General features: G+C 38.0%; 1 protein-coding gene across 2 annotated transcripts in view; it reads left to right on the top strand.

Annotated features, from left to right (window-relative positions):
- Positions 1 to 26,984, top strand: part of Carnmt1 (carnosine N-methyltransferase 1) — a 34,711-nt gene extending 7,727 nt beyond the window's left edge. For both annotated transcript variants that reach the window (XM_041661834.1, XM_041661835.1), the window contains exons 3-8: positions 374 to 537; positions 13,637 to 13,777; positions 14,849 to 15,027; positions 17,035 to 17,148; positions 23,549 to 23,652; positions 24,481 to 26,984. In XM_041661834.1, the coding sequence (XP_041517768.1) occupies positions 374 to 537; positions 13,637 to 13,777; positions 14,849 to 15,027; positions 17,035 to 17,148; positions 23,549 to 23,652; positions 24,481 to 24,582 (804 nt within the window). In that variant the 3' untranslated portion in view covers positions 24,583 to 26,984. The remainder of the gene's footprint in view (positions 1 to 373; positions 538 to 13,636; positions 13,778 to 14,848; positions 15,028 to 17,034; positions 17,149 to 23,548; positions 23,653 to 24,480) is intronic.
- Positions 26,985 to 27,536: the final 552 nt, after the last annotated feature.

The following is a 27,536-nucleotide window of genomic DNA, read 5'->3' as shown; positions in this document are numbered from 1 at the left end:
TCTCATGGTAGATGGTACAGTTTGGTCAGTCCAGTGTGAGCCATCCGTGCTATTCATCAGTGAGCTGGAGGGAGTGTCTTCCCTCTCTTGGAGGGTGGGATGTCCTGTCTCCATAGCAGCTCAGTGCTGGTCCTTTCCCAAGTAAGGGCTGCTTCACTTTGTGGTCGTTTTATGATTAATGATTCTTCCCTGTTGAGGGTAGAAGTGAGAGCACCAAGCGTTTTTCTTGAAGGCTCTCAAGATGCGCTAGAGCCCCTAGGTGAGAGGCTAATCACTATCCACTGACCCACCTGTATCTTAGTATGCTCATTTAATCATATTCAAGATTGACTTTCAGAAAATAATTCTTTTCTTTCCCCTCCCTTTTTAACAGGGCAATGGAAAGATTATGCCAGCATCTACGTTTGACATGGATAAGTTAAAGTCTACATTGAAACAGTTTGTAAGAGACTGGAGTGAAACTGGGAAGGCGGAAAGGGATGCCTGCTATAAGCCAATCATAAAAGAAATCATAAAAAACTTCCCAAAAGAGAGATGGTAAAGTCTGCTGCATTTCTGACCCCTTTCTTTAAGGCGTGTAAGCACTTAGCCACGTCATTTCACCTTGTGATTCATTCTCATAGCCGCTCTGTGCCTGCATGTCTTTACATGTCTGAGAGATCTGTTCGTTACTGGATGCTGCAGTTGGGTGAGGTTGGAGTTTTTATGTTCTGTAACATTTACTCTAGTAATTTCAAAAAATTTTGAAACTAAAGTTAGAATAAATACTCATAATCAATAATACACACTGCTTTATAAGTTGTTTTTATAGCAAAGCAAAAGTGTGATAGATTTTACTTTATCTCATTATGGCATTCTTAAAAGAAATGAGGGGTCTACTGACCAGAGAGATTTAATTAACTTTTTAACATAGAACCTTTCAGACATTCAGAAGCTCCTGGTCTGATTTTCAGACTAACATTCATAAATGAATACAATGAAATGCATGACCTCAAAGAACTGGTTATTTTGAAATAAAGTTACTGAAATCTTTAAAAAGCAAACTTGTGGAGGGCTGGGGTGGTGCTTGTTACAATACATGAGGGCCTCTGTTTGGATCCCTAGCACCTGCTTAAGAAGCCGGCTCTTGGTAGTCTGAACTGGGAGACCCTATCCTGTCTCAAAAATAAGTTGGGAAGCAACTGAAGAAGACACTCATACATTTCTAATCTCTCTCTCTCACATAAACACACAGACACAAATTCATATAAACAAAATAAGTAATGTATCTTAATTAAACAAATACTGTGCTCCTAGGTACTTTTTACAATGTATTGATTAGATATAATGTATTGATTAGATATAGCCTGGCAGTGGGTATACGTAATATATTAAGAAAATGCTAAATAATTTGTACATTATTTTTCATAAAAATGTGATTCCTATTGGTGATAAAAGTCATAGATATTCCTAAACTTAACATTACTTATTGCCTGCATTTTGCAATTGAAGACAAGTATCAATTAAATATTATTGTAGTTATAATCTGTTTGGGGCTACAAAGATGGTTCAGTAGTTAGAGCCTCTACCTACCGCTCTTGTAGAGGACCCAAGTTCAATTTCCAGCTGAACATTATCAGGTGGTTCACAATCACCTGGAATTCCAGCTCCAGGGGATCCGATGCCCTCTCTGGACCCTGTGGGCGTCGGCGCTCATATATGCTTCTTCCCCCACACAGACACATACAATGTATACAATTCAAAGTAGACCATTTTTAAAAAATAATAAAATAAGATCTAACTTTTCCTCATGCTCCTAATGTGAATTTTGTCCTCAGACCCCCGGGATTCATTGGTCCCTGTTCAGAGCTCCCGAGTTTGAGTGTATCCCTTGAGGAATGTCAGTGCCTATGTCTCTCTTCTCTCGCTTTGAACTTTTAATTTTGAAATTGCTTCAAAATTATGGTTCATGAATTGTATAACCACCCTCCATATACTCTTTACCAAAATTCATCAAGTTTTGGCACTTTAGAACATGGCTGTATCATTCCCACCTTCTCCTCCTCTCCATCTTCCAGCATGTGGACGTCCAAAAGCACACACCCAGAATGACTGTGAAGCCTTTTGAGGCTTGCCTTAGTGTCTGCCATGCTTTCTTCCTGCCTAGGAATTCAGGCTCTCACTCCGTAGCCCTGGCTCACCTGGAGCACCGAGATCCGTCCGCCTCTGCCTCCTGAGTCTGGCATTGAAAGTGTGTGCCTCCACCCAGACGCACTTTATTCTTAAGTCTGTTCCCTTTCAGTTACCAGACTCGGGAAATTGACCCTTGAACACAGTTATGGAACCTGATGGTATATACTCAGATTTCAGACTTGCCCCGGTAGTCTCCTTAGCACATGTCCTGTCCTCTCTAGAATCCGGTCCACTGGTGGTTCTTATGTGAGGCCATCTCCTAGCCTTCAAAGTTTGCAGGCTGCCTTCTACTAAAGGAAGGCTCTTCTCTCTCCTTATATATTTATTTTAGTGACTCATCATTTGTAGTCAGTGAACTATAATCTATTACCATTGTTTTAATTTTGTTGTTCAAATTCCTTTTTTTTTTATGTGTGAAAATATATAAAATGTTTCAGACCCATGTTGTAGTTTCCTGTGAGGTGTGGCTATTTCTCCAAGGATTTGGTTTCTTGTAATTTGAGATGCTATCCAGAACCCCAAAACAGATATGGGGTCTCTTTGTTATTACTCAGATGTCATTTGCTTTTGGGCATCTGCTGCACAGATACAAACACACATATTGATACTTTAGTGCTGAATTCCTCTGTGGTACACATGGTCTGTCTCTTCAATTAGATGCTTTAACTTTATGCTTTTCTGAGGCAGGGTCTCACTGTAGCTCATGAACTCATGCTGGCCTTGAATTTATCCTCCTGTCCAGATCCACCTCCAGAGTGCTAGGACTATGGGCCTGTGCTGCTACATCTCAGCGCAGTGTAGTTTACAGTGATTTTTTTTTCTTTTCATTTGTTTTTGTTTTTGTTTTTTTAGTCACTACCCAATAACCCCAACATCTGTGTTGTTCATGAGTTTCTTTTGAAAACTTCCTTTATTTTCTTGAGTTTTTGCATTAACAATTTTGTTTTAGTGGGACATTTATGTTTAAAAAAGTGAAGATTAGCATAAAAAATTAATCAAAAATAAATGACGTTTTGCTTTTTCTGTCAGGACACTAGTATAGAGGGAAGGGTAAATAGTTTGTCTTAAATTTCTGAAATACTTGCAAGTATTTATTGCTTCAGACAGTCTCTTAAAATTTTTTTCTTGGGCTGGAGAGATGGCTCAGCGGTTAAGAGCATTGCCTGCTCTTCCAAAGGTCCTGAGTTCAATTCCCAGCAACCACATGGTGGCTCACAACCATCTGTACTGAGGTCTGGTGCCCTTTTCTGGCCTTCAGGCATACACGCAGAAAGAATATTGTAAAAGTAATAAATAAATAAATATTTAAAAAAAATTTTTTTTCTATAGGCTGGAGAGATGGCTCAGAGGTTAAGAGCATTGCCTGCTCTACCAAACGTCCTGAGTTCAATTCCCAGCAACCACATGGTGGCTCACAGCCATCCATAATGAGCTCTGGTTCCCTCTTCTGGTGTGCAGGCATAGATGCAGACAGAATACTATATACATAATAAATAAATAAATCTTTAAAAAAAGAAAATTTTCTATAAACCTTGCATCAAGAAATAAATACAGGATTATTGCCTCTTTCTAGAGAATCAACTGGTTTATAAGGTTTTGGGTTGTATTTCATCTACTACTTCATACACATTAACTTCAGCATCTTCCTGAGACAAGAGTAAAAGAAAAATTTTGTAACAGTAAGTAGTTACTGGTCTCTTACATAAAAACAATTACTACGTCAATAGTAAATCAGCGACTGTGCACACAGGAAACCATCAGCTTATTAAGATATCATCTACAAAGGCTAGGAGCAGGATATTTTGTTGCTGAGTCAATTTTAAGATAAAATGCTTGACTATCTTCCATGTTTAGATACCTCTCTGTGTGTGTATTTTCAGTGCTATTCTTTAAAATCATAAAAATTTGGGCTTTCTGGGTTTTTTTCTCCCAAAGTATTTTCTTCCTTTAACTTTTTTAAGTTACCATAAAACATAATGGGTTTCTTTATACATTTTCATGCATATATGTCAGATATGGCTCTTACTCATTCACTTCTCCATTATGTCCTGTAGTTTATTTTCAGGAGAATAAACATCATAGAAGTCATGGTGTAAATGCTTGTGATCTTTTGACATTTTGGACTGTACTTTCTGAATAGGATCTAGCTTTCTTGCAGACTTTTTTTTTTTTTTTTTGGTGGGGAGGATTTCCATATGTAAGATATCTTGCAAAAAGTCTTTATTTCTTCCTTTCCAACTTGAATACCTTTTACTCCTTGTTTTTGTTCTGGGCGGGTGGGAATTTTCTCTTTTCAATACTATGTATAATACTAACTGTAGAGTTTTCATAATTCTCTTTTTCTTGTTGAATAATTTCCATCTTTATTAGAAAGCATGTTGGATATTAAATACCTTTTGATTCTATTGAAACAACCTTGCAGGTCTTCTCCACCAACCCCCCATTTTATTAAATTCTCATTTTCTTGTTTTAAACCACCTTTGCCTTTTTGGGATAAATCACATTTGGTTATGGTAAATGATTTTCTAAGCATATTATTGGGCTAGATTTGCTAATATTTTGTTTGGGGTTTCTACACTCATTTATTATAAGGGATAGTGGCCAACAGTTATGTTTTCCTAGGGGTAAGCATTTACTTTCTATCCGTATGACCTTGAGACGTTTACAGCTTGTTTTTTATTCTCTGAAAGATAGGGAGCAATCTTCAGTAAGACTCATCTTGAAGACTTTACTTCAGTTATCAAGACTGCTGTAGTCAGTCATCAGTGCTACTACAGGTTATCTGCTTATGTGCTGCACATGGACCCTACCAATGAGTTACACTCTAGCCTGAGATTTTTATCAGTGGCAGTTCATGAAGGATCCCACAGCTAGTAGAACAGTGACCTAATCTCTTATTAACTTTTTATAGTTTTTGTAATTGCTCTAAAGTTCATGAACCTTTATGAACATCATTGCTTCTATGGGGATATTATTTGTTTTAAAGTTTCTAGCTTTTATTCCCTTTGAGTGTCATCAGTACTTTGCTCACTAAAGTACTAGATAATGGCTTCTTTGAAGTCTACGTATCCCTGAAAATTCAAAGTGTCTTTGTCTCTGAAAGTAGATTGCAAAGTAATGCTCTTTAAAATTTGAGTGTACCAAAGCTTGAATGAATTTCAAGTAGAAATTTCAAAGTAGAATGAATTTCAAAGGCTCAAAGATCAGATGTTTATGTCAGCATAAATTACAACATATTTATAATTTTATTCATACTCAGATTCTTGAATAATATATGCTATTCTGTTTAATCAGCCTTTCAATACTAGCTTATCTAAAAACCTGTGTCATTATTAAAGGTGGGGTAAGCTTGCACACTCACTACTGTCTTAACAGTTATCTTTCTGCTGTTACAGTGTTGCCAGTGTAAGCAGGTAAATGGATGAATGAACTCTAGGTGGTTCTAGTAAATTACATAAAAAGTAAAAGAAAAAGGCATTTTTCAGTAGGTAAAAGATTTCAAAGCTGAGGTTAAGAAGGATATGAACCTCTGATACTGCTCTCCAGCCACCCACTTTCTCCCCTGGAAACAATGTTACAGTTGTGGTAAGGATATGCCTACACACACCTATAAACTTTAAATGGCATATGTAGGTCAGGGGAGGGTGTTTATTCCCTCCAGTTTTAGACCGGATGGAAAAGTTGTGTATTTCCTTTTATATTATTTTGTCTTGTTTTACTTAGATTTAGTTGCCTTATTGTATTGTAGCTAGAGAAAGTTAAACAGTGGGGTCATATTAAAGTCATAGGTTTCCCATAAAATGTAAACCCCATGGCAGGTGTAGGTGTGATGTCATGTCCCTGTGCTCCTACACAGCTGAGGTGGGATGTGTCCCGCCACCCAGCTAGCTTTACCCGAAATAATTACACGGAAACTGTATTCTTTTAAACACTGCCTGACCCATTAGTTTCAGTTTCTTATTGGCTAGCTTTTACATATTGATCTAACCCATTTCTATTAATCTGTGTAGCCCACGAGCTGGCTTACCAGGAATGATCTTAACCTGCGACTGTCTGGAGTGGGAGAACCATGGCGACTCCCTGACTCAGCTTCTTTCTCCCAGCATTCCATTCTGTTTACTCCGCCTACCTAAGGGTTGGCCTATCAAATGGGTCTAGGCAGTTTCTTTATTAATAAGAAATCACTCCCACATCATTTCCCCTTTTTCTGTTTAAACAAAAAAGAAAGGCTTTAACTTTAACATAGTAAAATTACATATAGCAAAACAGTTATCAAGTAAGAATTACAGTTACAATATTTATATCTATTTTATCTTTTATCATAACTAAGGAAAACTATAACTATCTATTCATTCTTCAACTCCATCAAAGACTCCAGAAGGATATAATACTACCTAAGTAAACAAGAAATAAGAAAACTCTAGAAATGACAGAGACATCTTGCTGCCTGGACAGTCACCCAAAGTTCTTTTGTACCTTTGGGGCATCCATCTTCAGCCTTCAGGCCCAAAGTATCCAGCAGACATTTTCATGAAGCAGGAAATTCCAAAGACAGTTTAGTCATTATCTGTTGTGTCCTGTAGAATGTCTCGCAGACTCCTTCATGAGTCATGAACCCCGAAAGACCATCTCACCTTTAGACAAGTTCAGCAGTCCTCTCTCTGCGGGTTCTCTGTGTCCATTTTATGCAACAGTCCAGGCAAGAGCAGTTTCTTGCCCAAATGGCTATCAAACTCCATAAGGATCCTCTTTGATGCCCATCTTTCTCTCGAAGTAGATTGGTGCTGCCAGGAGCAGACGTGTCTCATTGTCATGAAAAGTCCTAAGTTATTAAAATATTTTAAATGCCATATTCTGTAGCCTTTGAGAGATATGAAGAATGCCTATCTGAAATATATCTCTATATATCTAGAAAATCTAAGTAACATGACTACAAACTTGACTATTATTTATGATTATCCATCAACAACCTATATTTCCTAATTATACATTACATTTTAAAAATGAACTACACAATCACACCTTATTTAAGATCAAAAATACATATACATATAACAAAATTGACCTTAAAATCCATACCAATGCAAATTATTCATACCTATCATATCCCCCTTTAAATGTAAAAGAACATTTATAAACAATATTTTGGGAACATGGGCGCAGTTTTTCTCTCCAAACTGCTTCCTGCTGAATGGGGGCGTCGTTAATTAGGCCTTTCATGGTATAACCTGTGTGCTAGTTTTATCTTAGTTGGCAGTTGAGCGAAGCAATTTTCTGAAGATGTTCACAACAACCTTTCAGGAGGGCGTGGTCTATCATACCAAATTGGGATAGATTTAATCCACAGGATCTGGTCCTCTGTGAAAACAAAAGAAGACCCTTTCCAAAGCATCATATCCTTAGACCCAAATTTTGAAATCGTAATACCCTTATATCCATCCTGGTTTAGCTTGGCAGCCCATGTAATGAAATGTCTCTCTGTACTTAGCTCCTTCACAGTCAAAAATTTTAAAGAAAACACAATATACATAATCCAGACTTTCTGTGAATTTTCCATTTTTACATGGCTTATTTTTCTTTATTTCTTTTAATCTCTTAACTATCTGTACTCTGTCTCTTTAAAGACTTTACCTTTTTAAAAAAAAACCATTAACTTTATTTTCTATATTTTCTTTCTTCTCTCTCCCAAGTCTACGTACATTCATCCAACAGTGTGGTCTTTTATGTCTGAATCTGTTTTATTGTGAATCTGTAATTTTTTTTTTTACTATCCAGGAGCATTTCTTAAAATGTTAAGCAGTTCTTAAAAACTTAAGTTGCACCATGTACAGGTAATACGGTACCGCCTGTGTCCTGCCCAGTTGAAACCTTAAATGCGCTGTTTTTATGGTAATTACGATAGTTTCTGCCTGAGACCAGCACAGTTCAGCATGGCAGAGCTGAGCCAAGCCGCTCCTGCCTCAGAGCCATTTGGTGCCCCTGAGCCACACACAGTTCCAGGCACACAGCAGTCCACATTGCCATCAAGCAAGCCGTAGAGCTTTACTCCAAATGTTCCATTTAAAAGCTCTGTCTCCCACAGGAGCCAGACAGAGATCGTAATGGCGGCACAGCCCAGAAAGCCGGCATTTTAAAACAGCCAGTTTTTTCCTGCTGCTGAGTCAGGACAATTTCTCTCTGTGGCACGCCACCCACAAACAGCAAAAAGCTATCTTTTCCTTATTTTTAAGCCTTCTCAGGTTTTTAAGTGGATTTAGCCCCACGTTGGGCGCCAAAATGAAGGCGTAAGTCGCAAACAATGCCACACCAATTCGGGGTTATGATTATTAGGGTGGTATTTATTTAAAGGGGAAAAAACTTACAGATCACTGTCCCAGGCAACAGCCCTCTAAGCAACCAGGAAAGGAGTCTAGTCGCAGGCGGAGCAGGAAGTGAAGAGAGCGAGGAGAGGGAAGTGGCGGCTTTTTTAAAGGGAGAGAAACCACGCCCCAGTGGGCTGGTACCTCAGCGGTGATAGGCTGGAGGAGTGGGAGGACCTCCCGCAACACTTAATTGCACAGCAAAACCCTGTTTCAGAGAAGGAAAAGGACCTGGATGAGGCACATTAATTACAGCCATTCAGAGTCTGGTTCGTTCTGGATACAGTGTTGTCATCTGGGTCTCAGATGGTGCCACAGCAGGCATAAGAACTTGATGTCCTTATTTATACTTGAGCTGGATTTGACTCAGTTTCAACTGCCTTTTCTTACTGAGATTTCAGTGATGGCCGTTCTGAGATGTCCATGAAAGATAGCATGTCTAACGGAAATGCATAGAGCTTTCTGAACCTGATCATTACAATGTTTTATGTAAACAAATTTTTATTTTTCCTGTTTGTCCATGTTTGGGAATAATGTGCTTGAGTTTTTTAAGTACAAAATTTGAAGGCACAGATCAAATTCTGCAAGGATCTGTGTGTTAATGAAATACCTTCTACATTTTACCAAATGCCAGATCACTCATCTCTCTGCTTTGGTTTTACCTAAAAGTGGTTTCCTATGCTGATATTGGAAACAGTTAACATTGAAGTTATCAGGCAGTACCATCTCTTTTTATTTTCGTTTAAAATCTAAGTTTAGCTGGGCGTTTAATCCCAGCACTGGAGAGGCAGAGGCAAGTGGATCTCAGTGAGTTCGAGGCCAGCCTGGTCTACAGAGTGAGATCTAGGACAGCCAAGGCTACACAGAGAAATCCTGTCTCAAAAAAAAAAAAAAAAAATCTGGGCTTATCTGAATGTGGTGGCTTGAACATCATTAATCCTACTATTCAGTAGGGAGAGGCAGGAGGAGCAACACAAGGTAAAGGCCACTGTGGTATAGCCTGTTTTAAGCTAGCCAAGCTAAGTATTGAGACCATGTCTCAATCAAAAACATGAGCACAAGGATAGTGTAACACTAAGCATTTGGTAGAATAGTATGTATTGAAATTTTCACCCAAACAAGCAAATAATAAAGAAACACCACAAAACAAATGGTCCATTTTCCCAAGTGTCTGCTGGTTTGAGCTATAAAGTACATAAATGTGAAGGAAAGACATTTGGGCCTGTCTTAAAGGCTCAGAGTTTTTATTATAAGAACTATTTTTTTTGTTATTGTTGTTTTAAAATCTTAGTTGATGTGCCTATTTTAAGACAGTTTAGGGTGATCTTTTTAATGAGTATGTCAGTATTTACTGTACTCCAGAAGACGGTGGCAGACGGACTCGGCGAAAATTTTATTTTCTTATACTTTTTAGGAAAATACTGTTTTAAAGAACCATTTTATATTTATATTAAAATAAAAATTTAAATTATTTTTATGAAGGGATTTATTAGCTTAAGGGAATCCATTTTAAAAGAGAAAATGGAGGAAATATAGAGTGCAATTATATAGATAGAGTGAAGAACATTTTCTCTATTCTCAAAGTCTTCTGGACTAAAAACAGGTATGTCTTTTAGACTTCACTCAAATCAAATTTCAAATGTTCATAATTCTAGAATAATACCCCAGTGATAAAACTGTCTAAGATTAAGAAAAGAAAATGACATAAATTGGTATAAAAGGAATATGACAATCTCACAAGAAAATTCAAATCTAAAAAAAAATCTATGTTAAGAAGCCATTTTTCATATAGTTTATTACAAAATTTGAAAATTAGGGAGCAGTGAAGCTGTGAAGAAAGATTTTTCTTGTGAAAGAAAAAAATTATTAAAAATTTTATGGAGGACAATTTGGTGGTGCTTATCTTGTTTATTAAAAATCTTTCTTAGAGTTCAATTTTGTTGAATCTGATTTGCAGTTATACTTCTGTATGTGGAAACTATTCTAATAATAATAATACCAACTATTAGAAGTAATGTAGTTGCCCGTAATTTATTTATTTTTGTTTTTCACAGACAGGGTTTCTCTGTGTAGCCCTGGCTGTCCTTGTCCTGGTATAGTGTTTTAATAGTTTGTTTATATAGACCACCATTCAGAATTTATGTAAATATGCAGGTTCTAAATATAAGGTCCATAAGTAATTTTAAATGCTTTGAAATAGTGGAAGCAGATGAAGTCAATAAACTAAATTTCCAGAATATTTCTACCACCAGGGGTCAGCCAAGTGTCACTTTGCTGATACCACAAAACAAAGTACAGTGTGTTAGAGTTTGCTAATTTGTAAAGGAGAAATAATACAGTTAAATAAAGCTCTGTCAAGAGTATTTATTGTTGGTAAATAACCAGTCTGCTTGTGTGTTTAGTTTTGTCCTAGTAGGTCCTCCTCTTCTTCATGCCTGTCTTGAATGAACTGCTGAGGTTCCCCTCATGTGTCAGGAGTTGCATTTGTTGTAAATGCACCTTACTAACTTGGTCAACTTGCTACTTTTTTGCTGAGAATCTCAAGCAGGCAACCCACATTTTATATATCTATCTTCCTGGTTTTTCAAGTTTTAAAACCACCATATCTGTTTTAAGTTTGTTTCTTTTCTCCATGAAAACAAGGAATGCTCAAGACTTCTTAAAGATTCATATCAGCATGTATACCTTTGGGGGAAACATCTAGCTGATATTACACATTTAGGAAAACCTTCTTGCCATTTCCCCCATTCCTTGTTTGGTTCTTGATCAATCATATTTTAATTCTACTAAATTTGTTCTAAGACCCTTTGAAAATACCTTGTTTGTCATAATATGAATAGTTTGAAGATCTTCAATAGTGTTTGCTAATTTGTGAGGCAGGGTCTTGATATATTCTGTATTTTGGGTTTTTTTAATATTTATTTATTACGTATACAATATTCTGTCTGTGTGTATGCCTGCAGGCCAGAAGAGGGAATCAGACCCCTTACAGATGGTTGTGAGCCACCATGTGGTTGCTGGGAATTGAACTCAGGACCTTTGGAAGAGCAGGCAATGCTCTTAACCTCTGAGCCATCTCTCCAGGCCCATATTCAGTATTTTGTGTCTTAGTGCCTTTTAATAGCAATATACACACTTAAAATGATTCCTTTTGGCACAAAGTTCATGGTTCTAGTTATAAAGCTAATATTCCATAAGTTACTAAATTGTTGTTGTTGAATTTTGTTTGTTTCTTTAAAGACACAGTTCTCATTGTGTAGACCTGGCTGGCTTGGAACTCATTACGTAGCCAAGGATGGCCTCAAATTCACAGTGGTCTGCCTGCCTCTGTCTCCTGAGTTCTGGAATTGACAGATGTATTATTCAAACATGTGTTCCATAAATTGATACAGAAAATGAAATTACCGTGGGCTAATTCCTTTGGGACTACATTTGTAGACTGAATTTTCAAGTTCCCCAGTTGTTTGTGTATGTTACGTGCGTGTGTGTGTGTACACATGCATGTGAATGGAGGCCAGAGGTAACTTTGATGTCTTTCTCAGTTGTTCTTCATCTTATTTTTTTTTTAGATAGGATCTCTCATTGAACCTGAGCTCACTGATTGAGCTAGAAAGCCCTGGGGATCCTCTTGTCTCTGCCTCCCTGGTGCCAGGACTATGAGGTTTTTGGAGATACAGTTAAGTCTGCAGGCTTGCATGGCCAGCACTTTACTGACTGAGCCATTTCCATGGCCCCCAGTTTCTGTTTTTCTGTTATTTTAAAATGGAATATGCAAAGATTGCCCTATAGAACACAATGCTAATTAAAAAAAGGCCCTGTTGATCTCTGAGTGCACACCTCAGGGAACAGGTAGTAAGATTTGAATGGTTTGAAATAGAATTGAAAGAGAACCAAATTTTGGAAGTGTAATAGTTAAATTCCTTTTTTATAGACAATGCCAACTGGTTACACACATTTTCCTTTAGCTTCCTATGTGTGTGTGACTGCATGTACTCTTGTGTACACCAGTGCACATGTGGACATCAGGGGATAGCGCAAAAGAGTTGGTTCTCTCCTTCTACAGTGTTGTTCCTAGGGATTGAACTTGGATTGTCAGTCTTGGTCACAGCTGCTTTTACCCCCTGAGCTATCTTGATAACCCTAGAATTTGAGTTGCTAGGGTTCCTGAGAAAAGTTCCCTGCTCCCTACCTTTTTTCTTCTAAAGCTTATTGCAGTGTGCAGGTAAACTAGCCGACCTTCGAGAAAAGGAGCATGTAACGGCAGTGTGATGGGATAAATGGGGTCTCTGGTCTGTTGCGGGATATTTGTCATGAGTGCTTGCCCAGAAGTCCTTATCAGGGGAGCTGTGGCAGGGAGGTCATGAGTTTGAGGCCAGTCTGGGGCTACTTAATGAAATCATTTTGAGAAGAAGGCAGTTGCCCATTTTCTCCAAGAGAATATCCCATCCCTCTTCTCGCTTCTGAGGGGAGAAGTAAGGGCAGTGGAAAAAGAGTCCTATTTTGTCTCTCAAGCTACTCTGGAGATAACAATGAGGGCCAGGCTAGTCTCAAACTCAGTGGCCATCCTTTGAACCTCCCAACTCTGGAATTACAGGTATGAGCTACTGTGCCCAGAACTTCTGCCCCTTCCTTTTTGTACCTGAGATCTATCAAATCTGAGACTTTATACATTAAAATCTAAATATAGTTAATTTATTTGTTTCTGTAAATCATTGTGTTGTATGAACTTTAAAGTGTTCTCCACCTCATGATGAAGTTCAAATGTCCCATATGTAATTCAGGGATCACTTTGGGATGATTTATCTTCCCCAAAATAAGAATGGCTATCAATCTTTAGATACAATGTGATTCAATTTTTTTTTTCTGAGAAGTATTTGGGGGGTCAGATAAAATTCTCACTTGATAATGCAATGATTCCTTCTATATCTTACTTTTATTGACATTTAGAAATACTTCAATATAAGAAGTCAAGACTCTGAGTAAGCTTATTCTTATTGAATAATTCAGTAAATTTTTAGTTGTTAATATGGATTTTGTCTTTTTTTCTTTCTAATTTTTTTTTTCCTCTTTGAGGGGCAGGATATAATTGCCTTGTTTCATTGCAGGGATCCTTCTAAAGTAAATATTCTGGTACCTGGTGCTGGACTAGGAAGATTGGCCTGGGAAATAGCTTTGCTAGGTTATGCTTGTCAAGGAAATGAATGGAGTTTTTTTATGCTCTTTTCTTCCAACTTTGTACTCAACAGGTATTTAATTTACTTTTTGCTGGAAATAGTAACTTCTCAAAATTAAATTGCTTTACCAATTTTTGAACAATTCTGAATTAGAAGAAAAGTATGTAGTACTTGACTGATATAGATCATATTTACAGTAAATTAATAATGTTTATACCAATTGCCACTGTAGCCAGGGTTAATTAGCTAGCAGTGTTGACACAGGGCAAGCAACAGCTATTTAGAAAGTGATTTGGTAGTTCATGAAATTAAAACAGTTTCTCTGTAGACTCTTTAGTTGTAATTATGATATAGAAAAGGGTTTTTTTTTTCTCATTTTTTTTAAAGGTCTTTTTACCTTTTGTTTCTTGGTGAAGAGTTTATGGCAGCAGTTGTAACTGTTTTCCCCAACTGACTTTTCAGTAAGTGGCCATACATGCTTACTGCATCTGGAATGAGGTCTGAAAACTGCTGGGTCCTCTACCAGAAGGTAGCAGACAAGAGTGACTATCGTAAGTCACAGGTTCAGCATGTTAGAGACAGAGCCAGTCCCCTGGCTCAGTAGCACACTACAGTGGCATACTCGGCTCCTCAGTGCAGTGCTGTGTTGTTGCTGGTGAGGTGCGGGGAAAGAAGGTTACATACAAAATGGTAAAAATAGGTAACAAGACGAGTTTCCTTGCTTTTACTCAAGGTTTAGGTTCAAGAATACGTTTTTGCTGGGTGTGGTGGCACAGGCCTCTAATCTCAGCTTTTGTGGGGTAGAAACCGGAGGATCAAGAATTCAATGCCATCCTTAGTTACACAGTGAGTTCAAGGCCAGGCTGGGCTACATAAGACCCTGTCTCAAAAACCAACAAAATTTTAACATTTTTTTTTATTAATTTGAATGAATAGCACATGTGAATCTCTGAGTTTTTCTTTTAATCCATGGTTGGTCATTTCATGTATACACACCTTCAATACCAGTGTAGTGTGGATTGGCACTTTTCAAGTCTAATTAGTTTTATGCAAAAAACTTCAGTAGATATTTTAATGCTTAAAGTAGATTCTTTTTTGGTAAAATGTGTAGTTAACATTGGACCTTATGTTCATATTTTACAGATGTTCTGAAATTAACAAATATAAACTTTATCCCTGGATCCATCAGTTTAGCAATAATCGGAGATCAGCTGATCAAATTCGACCCATTTTTTTCCCTGATGTTGACCCCCACAGTCTTCCTCCAGGTTCTAACTTTTCAATGACAGCAGGAGACTTTCAGGAGATTTACTCAGAATGCAGTAAGTTCAAAGCAAATGCTTAAAGTTCTTATCTGTTATTCTAAACAGTGACGCAGTGTTATAACCATTTGTTTTGATGCCAGAATATAAGGTGTGCAACGTCAGTGACATTTTCAAGGTCATGTAAAAGGCAGTGACAGGAAATGTAAAGAAATATATGTACATTCAAAAGATGTTGAGCTGGAGTGATGGCTTGGGTAGGAGCACTGCCTGTTGTTCCAAAGGTCCTGAGTTTAATTTCCAGCAATATGGTGGCGCACCATCAGTAATGAGATCTGGTGTCCTCTTCTGGCCTGTAGGCACACATGCAGGCAGAGCACTATATATAATAAATAAATATTAAAAATAAAAAGAGATGTTGACTCTGTTAATAAAAGAGTCCAAATGTATAGTAACTGCAGTAAGATGGAAATAAATGGTGGGAATGGAGCTTTCTAATGAGGCTGTGACTTGATGGACAGAGATGAGTAGTTAAAAGAATAAGGTCATCAGGGACTGCAGCAGGATTAGATTGGCAAGGAAAGAAATTTTATGGGTGATATGTCTTAAAAAGTAGGTTAGCTTCAGTTGTAGAAGTATCAGGTTGGAAGTTAGATTTCAGTCTGACAGGTTATTAAAGACATTGGAGGGAGGCAGGAATGGAAAGGGAAAGAGTATGAACTGGCAGTAGCAGGAAGAAAGGAAACAGAATTCGGAGCAATAGCAAGAGTATCCTTTCAACATGTGTCTATTTGCCACCTGTTAAATGCCAAGTACATTCTTAGACATCGAAAACCTAACAGCAGGACAGAGGCCTTAGCCACAAGGGACGTATAACTGGAAGGAACAAAGAGGCCATACCATACAGTATTGTATTTAAGAAAATAAGGTAGAGTACTAAGCCCAACAGAAACTAAGAAGGCGGTTGTCACTTACATGTTTAGGGATGTAAGGGGTTTAGGAAAGAGTGCTTGGCCGAGTTCAGCAGGGGCTATGGTGAAGTGAGTAGTGGGGATGAGGGAGATAAGAGGGCACAGGGTTGGTTAGGCTCACTTAAAGCAAGAAGTTTGAATTGTGCTCTGAGAGGATCAGGAAGCCCCTGAAATATGGCTCGGAGCAGGGAGTAGCAACACAGAAAGATTTTATTTATCTAATTTCCTAAAATAGGAAATAAACGCCTAAACTCTGAGATTGGGACAAAGTGCATTCTGAAGATAGAACGGAGCAATGAAGAGTGGTTGAGCTGTTGAGTAAATGTTAAGGAGCAAGATCTGAGAATAGTGAAGTAGTGGAAAGCATTACAGTGCCACAAGGAATCGTTTTCCTCTGACTGGAAGAGGACACAGATGATCTCTTTTGGCCTGGGCACTTTTACAACGTCAGGATTAGAATAGATAGTACATCTTGAATCTGGTCCCTACCTCTGCCTGGAACAACTTACAAGAGCTAAACAGTTTTCTAGTTTAGCCCACCTTTGCTGTGTCTTTCCCAGCCAACTTCTCCCTGCTGATTATCAAGTCATGCTAGGTATTCGGGTATTTTGATGTCATCATTTCTCAAATTGGCAAGAAAGGCCTACTTCTAAAACCTGCCAGAATCAGTGATTAACATTGGTTTAAATCAGAACTCAAAAATCAAGATGATGATTATTTTGTTTATGCAGATTTTAGATGAGAGCTAAGGTAGGCCATCACAGAGCACCTTCCAAGCTCAAGACCCTAGGTTTAGTTACGAGCATCACGGAATAAACATAGTAAAACTAAAGGCTACAGTTGAGTGTATGTGCTGAGCAACTCTTTCACAATGTCACTTGGTAGTATGTGTTGATGTGTTAATAACAAGTGGTTTCCAAATTGACTACTGTATCTACTACTCTATAATCATGTTGATTATAGTGTTGATCGGAAGAGTATAGTGTCTGTATCCCTTCAGCTAAATGAAATATTAGTCCTCTGCAAGAGTTAGTTGGCAGGTATGGGGGAAAGAAAAAAAAATAACAGATGCAATGGTCTGATTTCTGTTAATTAGATACCTGGGACTGTATTGCCACCTGTTTCTTCATAGACACAGCTCACAATGTAATTGATTATATTGATACGATATGGAGAATACTCAAACCAGGTGGAATTTGGATAAACCTCGGTAAGTGCTTTAATGTTCATTAATATTTTACACATCAGTCTGAGGATTAGAGTTTTTCCCCATTTGGTAGTGACACAGTACCAGATGATTGTGAACATTGTAATTATGTTGTATTATCTGTTAGGACCACGTCCAAGTGGCTGATAACCTCCTGAAAGCAGTGGCAATCCAAGCATTGGGATGATCCTCTTAGATCATCAGCACATACTAAGTTCAGTCTGCTGCTTCATCTCGGTCCCTTGTAATCTTCCACCGCTCCATGCAGGTGGTGGCGTTTCATTCCATTAAGAGGAGAGTGTTTTCAGAGACTGAAGCAGCAAGCATGGGTCTGCACCAGATCCTCCGCGTATACGTTACAGCTTGATGTTGTTGTGAGACTTCTAACAGTAGGAGTGTATGTATCTCAGACTCTTGTCTGCTCTTGCGACGCTTTTCTCCTATTGGGTGTTTTGTGCAGCCTCCATATGAGGGCTTTCACCTTGTCTTACTATATCTTATTTAGTTCTGTCTGGCTGTCATGTCTTGGAGACCTTCTCTTTTCTGGAGAGGAAATGGAGGGAGAGTGGATCTGGGGGATACAGGAGGTGTGGGGGAGCTAGGGGGAGGGAAAATGGTTGGGATGTATTGTATGAGAGAAGGATCTATTTTCAAAAATAAAGTTCACACAAAAACAGAATGTTTATTGTTTTTAATCTTTAAAGGAAGGACTTTACCTCCATCATGGAATTCTCCTCCCCTTAGATAGAATAGTTTTTCTAACTATCATGAGTTTAAGAAGCAATAGAAATACAATTTCATACATGCAAAAATGCCTTGTACTTTGAGCCTGTTGCTTGGTACTAAAATATAATTGTGCCTTGTTCCTTTATCAAGAATTAAAAGGTAATTGCCTATTTTCTCCTCTTAAAGGTAGAGGGAGTATAGTTCATTTAAGTTTGCATGTCTTCCTTAAGTGTGATGTGTGCCCTATGTTCAGAGTTAACCACGCTTAGAATATGAGACTTTCATGATAATTCTACCAAAGAAAAGGGTTACATAAAGACCTAGTTTATTGCCGAGATTCTGGCAGTTGGACTGTATATTGATTTTATTTTTACTAGAAACTTTTTCATCAGGACCAAGACTAGAAGTAGTAAATCTTCCCACTTTCTCTTCAGAATTTTGTAAGATTAGATGAGAACAGCTGTAAAATGCAGTCATCATAAGAATCAAATATCTCTCTGGGCAGTGGTGGCACGAGCCTTTAATCCCAGCACTCGGGAGGCAGAGACAGGTGGATCTCTATGAGTTCAAGGCCAGCCTGGTCTACAAGAGTTAGTTCTAGGACAGACCCCAAAGCTACAGAGAAACGCTGTTCTCGACCCCCCCCCCAAAAGAGACTCATATCTTTTTTTTTTTTTAATGTTTTTTTTCCCCCCGTATCTTAAACCTTAGAACTTTAAAAGAAAATGCTTTGGGAAAGTTGGCCCAACGAATGACTTAAGGATACTGCTGAGAACCTATGTTTTGTGATTTAGGCGCTGTTATAAATACTGTAAATTCATAGCAGCCCTATCCTGTTTTGTAGTCCTGGAGGATTAAAATAGGACGTTGTACACCTAGACAGGTTCTCTTTCCACAGAGCTCCATCCTCAGCCTCTCAGAGCAGCCCTAATGAAAAGGCGCTATTTACTAACAGTGGAAGAAAATGAGATCTGCTTTAATAACTAGCAGGAAGGTCCCAGGCTTACTTGTGGCAAGAGGCAGGCTCATACTCTGACACTGCCAGTTTGTGCTTAGTGTTAACATGATCCTATATATACATAATTGAAGGTTGGTTCCTAGTTATTGAGCTATGATACAGTTTGTTGTCCTTCTGAGGTACTTGATTTAACTGATACAAGTAACTTTGTGTATGAACACTTGTTTTATTGATACTTTCTAAAGTTATATAACAAGTGCCTGATACATATAACAAAGTTGGCCCTTCTAAGTAGGGGGGGGGCTGTTCTCTAAAACTAGTTGTGCTGCAGCTGTGTTATGTGCCGTGGACAGCAGAAGTCAGGGAACAGGTACTTACAAGAGGACAGGTAGACTTTCTAGTCATCCAGACACAAGGTTTCAAAACAATCTGAGGAATTATAATAATGAAAACACCTACCTTATCTTAATACGTCATAAATAGAATACTTTGCATGTATAAATTAAAGGATATTACAAATAATAATCAGGGCTGGAAAAATGGCTCTGCAGTTCAGCATGCATACTTTTCTTGCAGAGCACCAGAATTCATTGCCCAGCACTCACATCAGGTGGCTCACCTGTAACCCCAGTGAGCTCCAGATGCCCCAGCCTCCACAGGCACCAGTACTCATGCTCACATACGCACACATATACATGGAATTAAAAGCAAAATCTTTAGAAACAATAGAATCTAGTTTTCCCTAAATATTGGTGTTTTATGGAAATTGTTAGTGTTTTTTACTTTATGTACCATGTGCTGGCTCTTTAGTTCGTTCTTGCCACCTGGTTGCATAGTTTCCCCTATTGGTTTTAATTCTCTGTCAGTATTTTTGATTCAAATAATGCTCTTGTGTTCCAAGCCAGTTTTGTCTTTCATGGACTAAAAAAAAGTCTAGATATCTCAAGATGATTCTGGTGCCTCCCTGATATCTTTCTATTCTCTAATCTGCTCAAACTACCTCAGCAAACATTGCAAGAATGTGTTTGATCTTTTGATTAAGTTGGGCTACTAAAACAGTGCCTAACAGATTGGATAAACAGCAGGCATTTATTTTGTCATAGTTCTGGAGATGGGATTTCAAGGATAAGGTGTCAGCGTGGTTGATGTCCGGAGAAGGCTGTCTTGTGTTGCAGTGTTGTGTTGGTTGCACATAGCTGCTGTCCCAGTTAGGATTTCTACTGCTATGATGAAACATTATGACCAAAAGCAAATAGACAAAAAAGGGTTTATTTAGCTTTACATTTCCACAGTGCTTTTCATCATTGGAGGAAGTCAGGACAGGAACTCAAGCAGGGCAGGAACCTGGAGGCTGATGCAGAGGTCATGGAGGGGTGCTGCTTACTGGCTTCTGCCTCATAAGTTGCTCAGTCTACTTTCTTATAGAATCCAGGACGACCAGCTCAGGGATGACACCACCCACCATGGGTGCCCCCTCCCCCATCAATCATTAATTAAGAAAATGCCTTACAACAGTGGTTCTCCACTGTCCTAATGATGCTAAACCATATATGTAATACTTCATACTGTAAAGCCTGCAAGGAGCTTCAGTATATTTTTCATTGAGTCAGTGAATGGATTAGAGATGGTTTTGTTTTCTTTTGGTGCTGTTTCATGTTGCCTTAACTTTCTATTATGAACTTACTGTATATATTTTATGATCAAGGAAAATACATCTTTGTTCTTTCTCAATATGAAGAGAGATGATAATTGAAAAATTAGCTGGAACTGCTGTTTGGGTTTCTGTAAGTCCAATCCCCCCTTTTCAGAATATCATATAAACAGAACCAGACAATGTAGTGTTTTATGTATCCGGCTTCCATTGTCTGGCATGATGCTTTTGAGACTCACTTAGGTCACTATGTAACCCATGTGTTGTTCCCTTTTACTTTTGAGTGATACATCACTGGATGGATGGGTGACATTTTGTTATCATTTCTCAGTGGATGGACATTTGATTTATTGCCAGACTGCTGGTTAGGAATAAAGTTGCTATTGACACTTGGCACAAAATCTTCAGTGTGGCTGTAAGATTTCATTTCTCTTGGGTTAACACCTAGTAAAGAAATTTCATATATAATGAGTGGGCAGCAGATTTTGCAAGAAACTACTGACCTGTTTTCCAGAGTAGCAGTACCATGGCTTCTCATCCCAATAAGGTTTTGAGACAGTACTCCTCCTGTAATTGTGAGTGAAAAGCTATACAGATCTCTCCGAACTTGAAAGTCTAAATTGCTCTAAAATGTTGATATGCCAAGTAACAAGTTCATACATGATTTCATTTGACAGATGATAGGCAGTATGTTTGTGCACTAAAACTACTATGCAAGATTAGTTTTAGCGTTTAGAGTTATAACTTACTGGTTAGAACCTTCCTATAAGCAAAGCCCTTGGTAGTCCAGAACTGTCCAAACAAACTATCAGGCTACGCAATTAAGTATGTATGAAACTAGTTTTGTGGTTAGACTCAGTCCCCTCCTCTGCCTCCTTTTGTATATGTAAATATTCTAAAATATCAAACACCTGTACTCAAGCACTTCAGCTAAGAGACCTTCCTTCTGTAACTCTTGGCAGTTTGAACCACGTCAGTAAAAATAGTTGTTGACTCAAGAAATGTCTTTGTGTAAGGGAAGGTCTGAAATATGTGGAGATGTCTGTCACAGCAGTTTATAACAAAAGACTACAGAAAGTATTCACACCACAGTCACCGTCCTTGATTGGTAATGTTATAAACACTTAAAGTTATACAATCAACATTTACTAGTTAGTCATTTTGATAGACTTAAAAGAAACGTAAAGACTTCTTTGGGCTGGTGAGTTGGTTATGTGGATGGGAGTGCTTGCTATGCAAGCATGAGGACCTGAATTTGATTCCTAGCATCCACATACAAAGGCAGGTATGTAGCCTGGAGTCATAGCTTAGAGGTTACTAGTAAGTGCTACTCTTGCAGTGGTTCAGAGTACTGTTCCCAGACCCGTGTTTCATGGCTCACAACAGCCTGTACGTAACTCAAGCACGGGGTGAATCTGATGCCTTCTTCAGGCCTCTGCAGGTATCTGTATGAATGTGGCATATACTCAACACAGACACATCCACATAAATAAAATAAAAATAAATCTTATAAAATGAAGAGCCAGGTGTTGCCATGAGCATTCCTGAAACCTCAGCACTGTTGAAGATAGAGATAAGAGGATCACTGAGGCTTGCTGGCCACCACCATACATGGTCCTGGGTTCAGTGAGAGAGCGTGTCTCAAAGAAATAGGGTGGGGGAATGATAGAGAAGGATAGCCAGTGTCATCCTCTGACCTTTGTGTGCACACACATATATACATCCCATTCATCTGTATATATTGCTTGATATATTGTATAGTCTGCAAACTAGAGAGTGCTGATACTTACCTGAAGGTAGTGTGAGCTATAAGACTGCAGTAAAAGAGTTTTAAAAATTTACTATGAAGGACTTATTCTAGCTTACAGATTATAGTCATCCATGCAGGGAATCAAGGCAGGAGTGTGAAGCAAAGACACAGAAATTCTTCCTGTGTTGCTTTCTCTGGTGTAGTCTACTTTCTTACACACCCTGGCCCACCTGTCTAAGGATGGTGCTGCCCACTGTGGACTGAGCTCAGTCCACATCAGTAGCAACATGTGACTTACTGGGTGAATGTATACCTATAAAACTGTATTTTCAGATTCTCTTAAAACAATAGAGCAAGGGGGTTATTGAGATGTTTCAGTGGTTTAGAGAACTTTCTGCTCTTGCAGAGGGCCCAGGTTTAATCCCAGCACCCACATGGTGGTTTCTCACAACCTTTTGTAACTCTGGTAACCAGGAAGTCCTGTTGCATCTTCTGACCTCCATGTGGTATATACACATACTTGCAGGCAAAACATTCATGCACATAAAAAAGTAGAACAGGAGCAGACGTAAAATAAGCTTTGAAGACTATAAAGATTGCTGTGAGGCTCTGCCTTCTGTCAAAAGGCTTTGATATAGTTTAGGACTGATCAGATGGCCAGAAATTGTCTCCGTAAGAGTAGGCTTTTAAGGAAGAGCCACTGTTATTTCGAAGAGTGTGCTAACATATAAATTATATTCATGGACATCTGTTCTAGTGGTTTAGGTAGGGTAAAAATAGAAGAGGGTGCAGCATGACGAGATTCCTAGCGTTGAGAGGCTGGGGCAAAGGATCTGGTGTTCAAGGCCTCCTGGGCCTTTGAAAAAGCCTACCTCTAAACTGAGGAGATGAAAATGTTTACCCACAGGATGACAGGATGGCAAAGCCTCTTAGGAGCAGAAACTGTCTCACTTGTTACTTTTTCTCCCTTGCTTTTTTCTTCCTATCCTTTTCCTTTCTTTTCTTTTTTCCTTTCCTTCCATCTTAGTATGTTGTCTGAGGAGTGTAAATAGAGCTAACTTGTATGTAGGATTTATGATTAACTCAGAGGTAAAGACAAGACTGAGTAATCTGAGAATACAATTGTGATAAGATGTTTTCTTGGCTGAAACTGATGCGTTCATGTTCAGAAGTTTGGATAACTGTCCTCAGCAAATGTAGTGGATCTTTTCACTTTGACCTCATTTCCTACTCAACTATTACGTCTGGAATTCAGCGTACAAAGCTATTAGTACGTGCTTATGTTCATGGAACTCATTCATAGTTTCTCGCACCATAGGTCCTCTACTGTACCATTTTGAAAATCTGGCAAATGAACTTTCTATAGAATTGAGCTATGAAGATATCAAGAATGTTGTTCTGCAGTATGGATTCCAGCTGGAGGTAAGAATGGAAAGACACTGCCAATGTTGACTTGAAAAGCCTTTAAACAGGAATATAGGTGTTACAGCAGTTACTAACTTTACTTTTTCTCATCCAGATAGAAAGGTATTATTACATAGCTCTCTGAATTGTAGAGATTTGGGACAATATGTATATAAAGGAAAAACTGTAGTTCCTGATGAAATAGACCTTCAATATTGAATGGTAGCTGATAATGGCCAGGCTAATCTTTCACTGACAGGCTCTGGAGAAGGCAGATATCAAAAAAAACAGTTCTTATTTTATACTGCCTGGCCTTCTCTTAGCCACCCCATATTAAATAAAACTTTATGGTACTTTGGCTATTACACTCATTTACAAAATAATAGATTTATTCTTAAGAATAAAGAGAAGCAATGCATTTATGCACTTTGTAGTTGACTTCCTGAATTTGAAGCCATTCTTAACTACCTATTAGCAGTGTGATGATGAATTTACATAACCTGTTACTTTGTATGTGGGATTATGAATGCTACCAGTCTTATTAGGGGAGGGGTAATTGGTTTGTTTGCTTTGGTTTTGGTTTTTCGACACAGAGTTTCTCTGTAGCTTTGGTGCCTGTCCTGGAACTAGCTCTTGTAGACCAGGCTGTCCTCAAACTCACAAAGATCTGCCTGCCTCTGCCTCCCGAGTGCTGGGATTAAAGGCGTGTGCCATCACCGCCAGGCGGGGGGGGGGGGGGGCAGGGGTATTGTTTAAATATAGTTATGATAGTGCCTACAGCTATTAACTTCTTGTTTTTGTTAATTGTGTTGCAATCATGATCTTACGATTTTTGCTTTTTTACAGGTGGAAGAGGAATCTGTATTGTCAACATATACTGTGAATGATCTCTCTATGATGAAATACTACTATGAGTGTGTTTTGTTTGTGGTCCGGAAGCCACAGTAATGGTCCTAAGTAATGGTACTACCCAGAAAAAGGTTTAATATGAACAAATGCTGAAATAAACAGCTCACAGTCAGCTATCAGTGACAACAGGACACAACCTCAAATCAGTGGTGCCTTCTTATTCCTATCAAAATTTAGAAATAGTGTCTATTTTCTTAATATCTATTGCTTTTTTCAGAAATATACTATACCATGCAGATTTATACTGCACAGAAAAAAATGGAGAAAATATCTCCTGTGCAGATATATAATGGAGGAGATATCTTCAAGTACTTTTCTTTGAAACCCAGAATTTTCCTTCTTTAAAAAAATAAACCTAAACTCCAGGCTTGATGAAGCTGTTGCAAGTCTGCCCTGTTAATGACTGATATTACTGAAGTCCACATTAAGCTCCTTTGGGGCTTTCCATTGCCCGTGTTACTTTTAGAAGAGGCTAAGGATCCTCTGTCATACTCGGCATCTGGAATTGGAACTTTGTTCTCATTGACCTAAGTAACTTATAAAGAATATTGAAACTATTCTTCATCATTCATTTTTTTTTCTTCTTAGTCCAGCTGAATTTAGAGAGGCATCAAATATGTCTTATGAAATGCTAATTCAGTTGTATCACAGGTGAAAATTCAATGAAATGCATCAACAGAGAAATTCAGTCTTTGTCCATGCTAAACTGAATCTTCTATTAACTCCTGGAAAATCCCATTGAAGTGTATGAGATGTGAACATTTGGAGGCACAATTTTTTAAGCAGTGTTAACTGGAAAAATAAGAATAAAATTTGCCCATCTGAAACATAACTTCAAATCAGTGATGAGTTACAAAGTTTGTCAATGTAATGTTTACAGTGATGTCTTTTAAGTATGTGGCTTATGAAAGCAAGCACTTTTTTTTTTAGTTAAAATATATTTTAGTAAAAACTGTCATGATAGAATTAATGTGAGAAGTTTTGAGTATGAAATTCAGGGATAAGTTAATGCCCATGGTCTGTGTCTTCAATACTCTAGGCAGCAGCCATTCATGGAATTCAGATTAACAATAGTTTTGTCTCCTGGTAGAGTTGGAGTTTAAACAGTGTGTGTGCTGCTTTAATTTTCTACCTCTAGGGAGGCCTGGTTGGGACGGAATTTCCTTGTTGCTGTTAATTTGTTATTCTGTTTCCATTAGCTAAGAAAGTAAAGAGGACTGATGTTTTCCCTTCTACAGGAAAAGAAAAGTTCTTGCTGAATCTTTCACAGATGCTTGTGACCTCTGTGGCATTCGGATTAGATGGATTTAGTATGTGCTGTGGCATAACTCCCATGTTGCCATGCTTTCATACGAACCTTCAGGCCTTTGTGCTGCTTAGGTTTGGGAGTTTAGGATCTACTGCCCTTCTAGTTGGAGGAGTTCTACAGTGTGGGATTGTCGTCTGCCTCCCCTATGAAGTCCATGGCTCCATGGGGTGCATTTTACTGACACCTTTGAATGTGTTTCTTGTTCTTCCAGTGCTCAGTACTTCAGAATGTTCGTTTGATGGAAATTCTCACTGCTTAGTATTGGCAAGGGTAAAAAGTCTCCCAGAACTATTTTTTTAAGAAAAAAAAAATTTAAAGAAAGGTATTTTAAAAGACGTTCACTGAACAGCAAGATATGCATGTGTTTGTTTTTGTTTAGTTGTTACTTAGGAATGCTTTTATGAATTTTGTAGTATTTCTTGTAGCCTGGTCGTTGTCTTCCTTACAGATGTAAGAACAGACTGACAGTAGTGGGTTGCTTTTGTTACCTAACGTTTTTTTCCCTGCCATGTTTTACTCTAAATAATACCACTTACATTTCTAAATTATATATTTTACTTAACTCTGAGGTCAGTTAATCCTTTTATTTTCAGTTTTTTCCTTATATCATGAATATTTTTAAAAATATTCCTTATAAGTTTGTATCACCCTTTTCTGGCTTTTGAAGTTAATATATTCTAAACTTGAAAATAAGGTATGAATCAATAATAGAAGAGTCACTGGAGGACTTTAGTTTTGTATTTTTATATTTAGGTCTAGCTACTTTACCATATAAATAAGCCTTGAAATTTTAAATTCTTTTTCCTAAATTTGCTCGTACCCAAGTTTTTCATCATAAGGTGATCATGTGCTTGCTGTTTTTAAATTTTGACTTTCTGATGTGGTGCAAATTTAGGTTCTGATCAATGGGCAGGATAGGGCATATAAAATATACAGGGAAGCTGCAGAAATCACAGTATGAAATAATCAAGTTTGAGAACTGTAAAATATATGGTATTTATATGTAATTCACATTCTAAATGTTGCCAGAAAGTTGAATTGGAAACTTCATGTCAGCATGAAATTTCCTATATTTTTAATGTGTATATGAACTTAATTTTTCTTAAATATTAAAGTCTGCCAATTGCTATAACAGCTTTTGTTGGTTGTTTCCCTCTCTGTAATGATGGCCATAATGTAAGTATTATTTAATTGATCATATTCTTTTCACCTCTTGGTTATCTAATTTTTTATGCTTTTAGAAAGCTAGTAATAATGTGCATTTGACCTTTGAGTTTGCCCAGGTGGACAGTATTTATTTTCATTTTGTTTCATTCACGCTCACTATAATGGACTTGGAATTTCCCTAGGAAGAAGATTAGTCTTGACAGAGGCTAATAGCCAAAACAAGGACCAGGATGAGCATTTTTATTTTCTGGGTTCATTTTCCTGAATTCTTCTCTATTGACTGGGGTTTGGGGCAGTCTCAGAGGCCTTTGGCAGAGGCCTGCATGGTGCCTCAACAGAAGCCTGCTGGAGAGGGCTTCACACTTTATTGTGAATGGGTATTTTTCCCACTCCTAGTCTCTTCTCTCTTCTGAACTATATGACATGCCTTTAAAGTAAAGAGGATAGCAGGTTTGCTGTTTTGTCTCAGTTTCTCTCTGAGCTCACTTGGCTGTTTTTTTCTGTGGTAATAAAGCAG

The sequence above is a fragment of the Microtus oregoni genome, unplaced genomic scaffold (assembly GCF_018167655.1).
Source record: "Microtus oregoni isolate MIOR12 unplaced genomic scaffold, Mior012 000012F_ref0000307, whole genome shotgun sequence".
Taxonomy (NCBI): Eukaryota; Metazoa; Chordata; class Mammalia; order Rodentia; family Cricetidae; genus Microtus; species Microtus oregoni.
The sequence above is the reverse complement of the archived record's forward strand: the minus strand, read 5'-3'. Positions and strand labels throughout refer to the sequence as shown.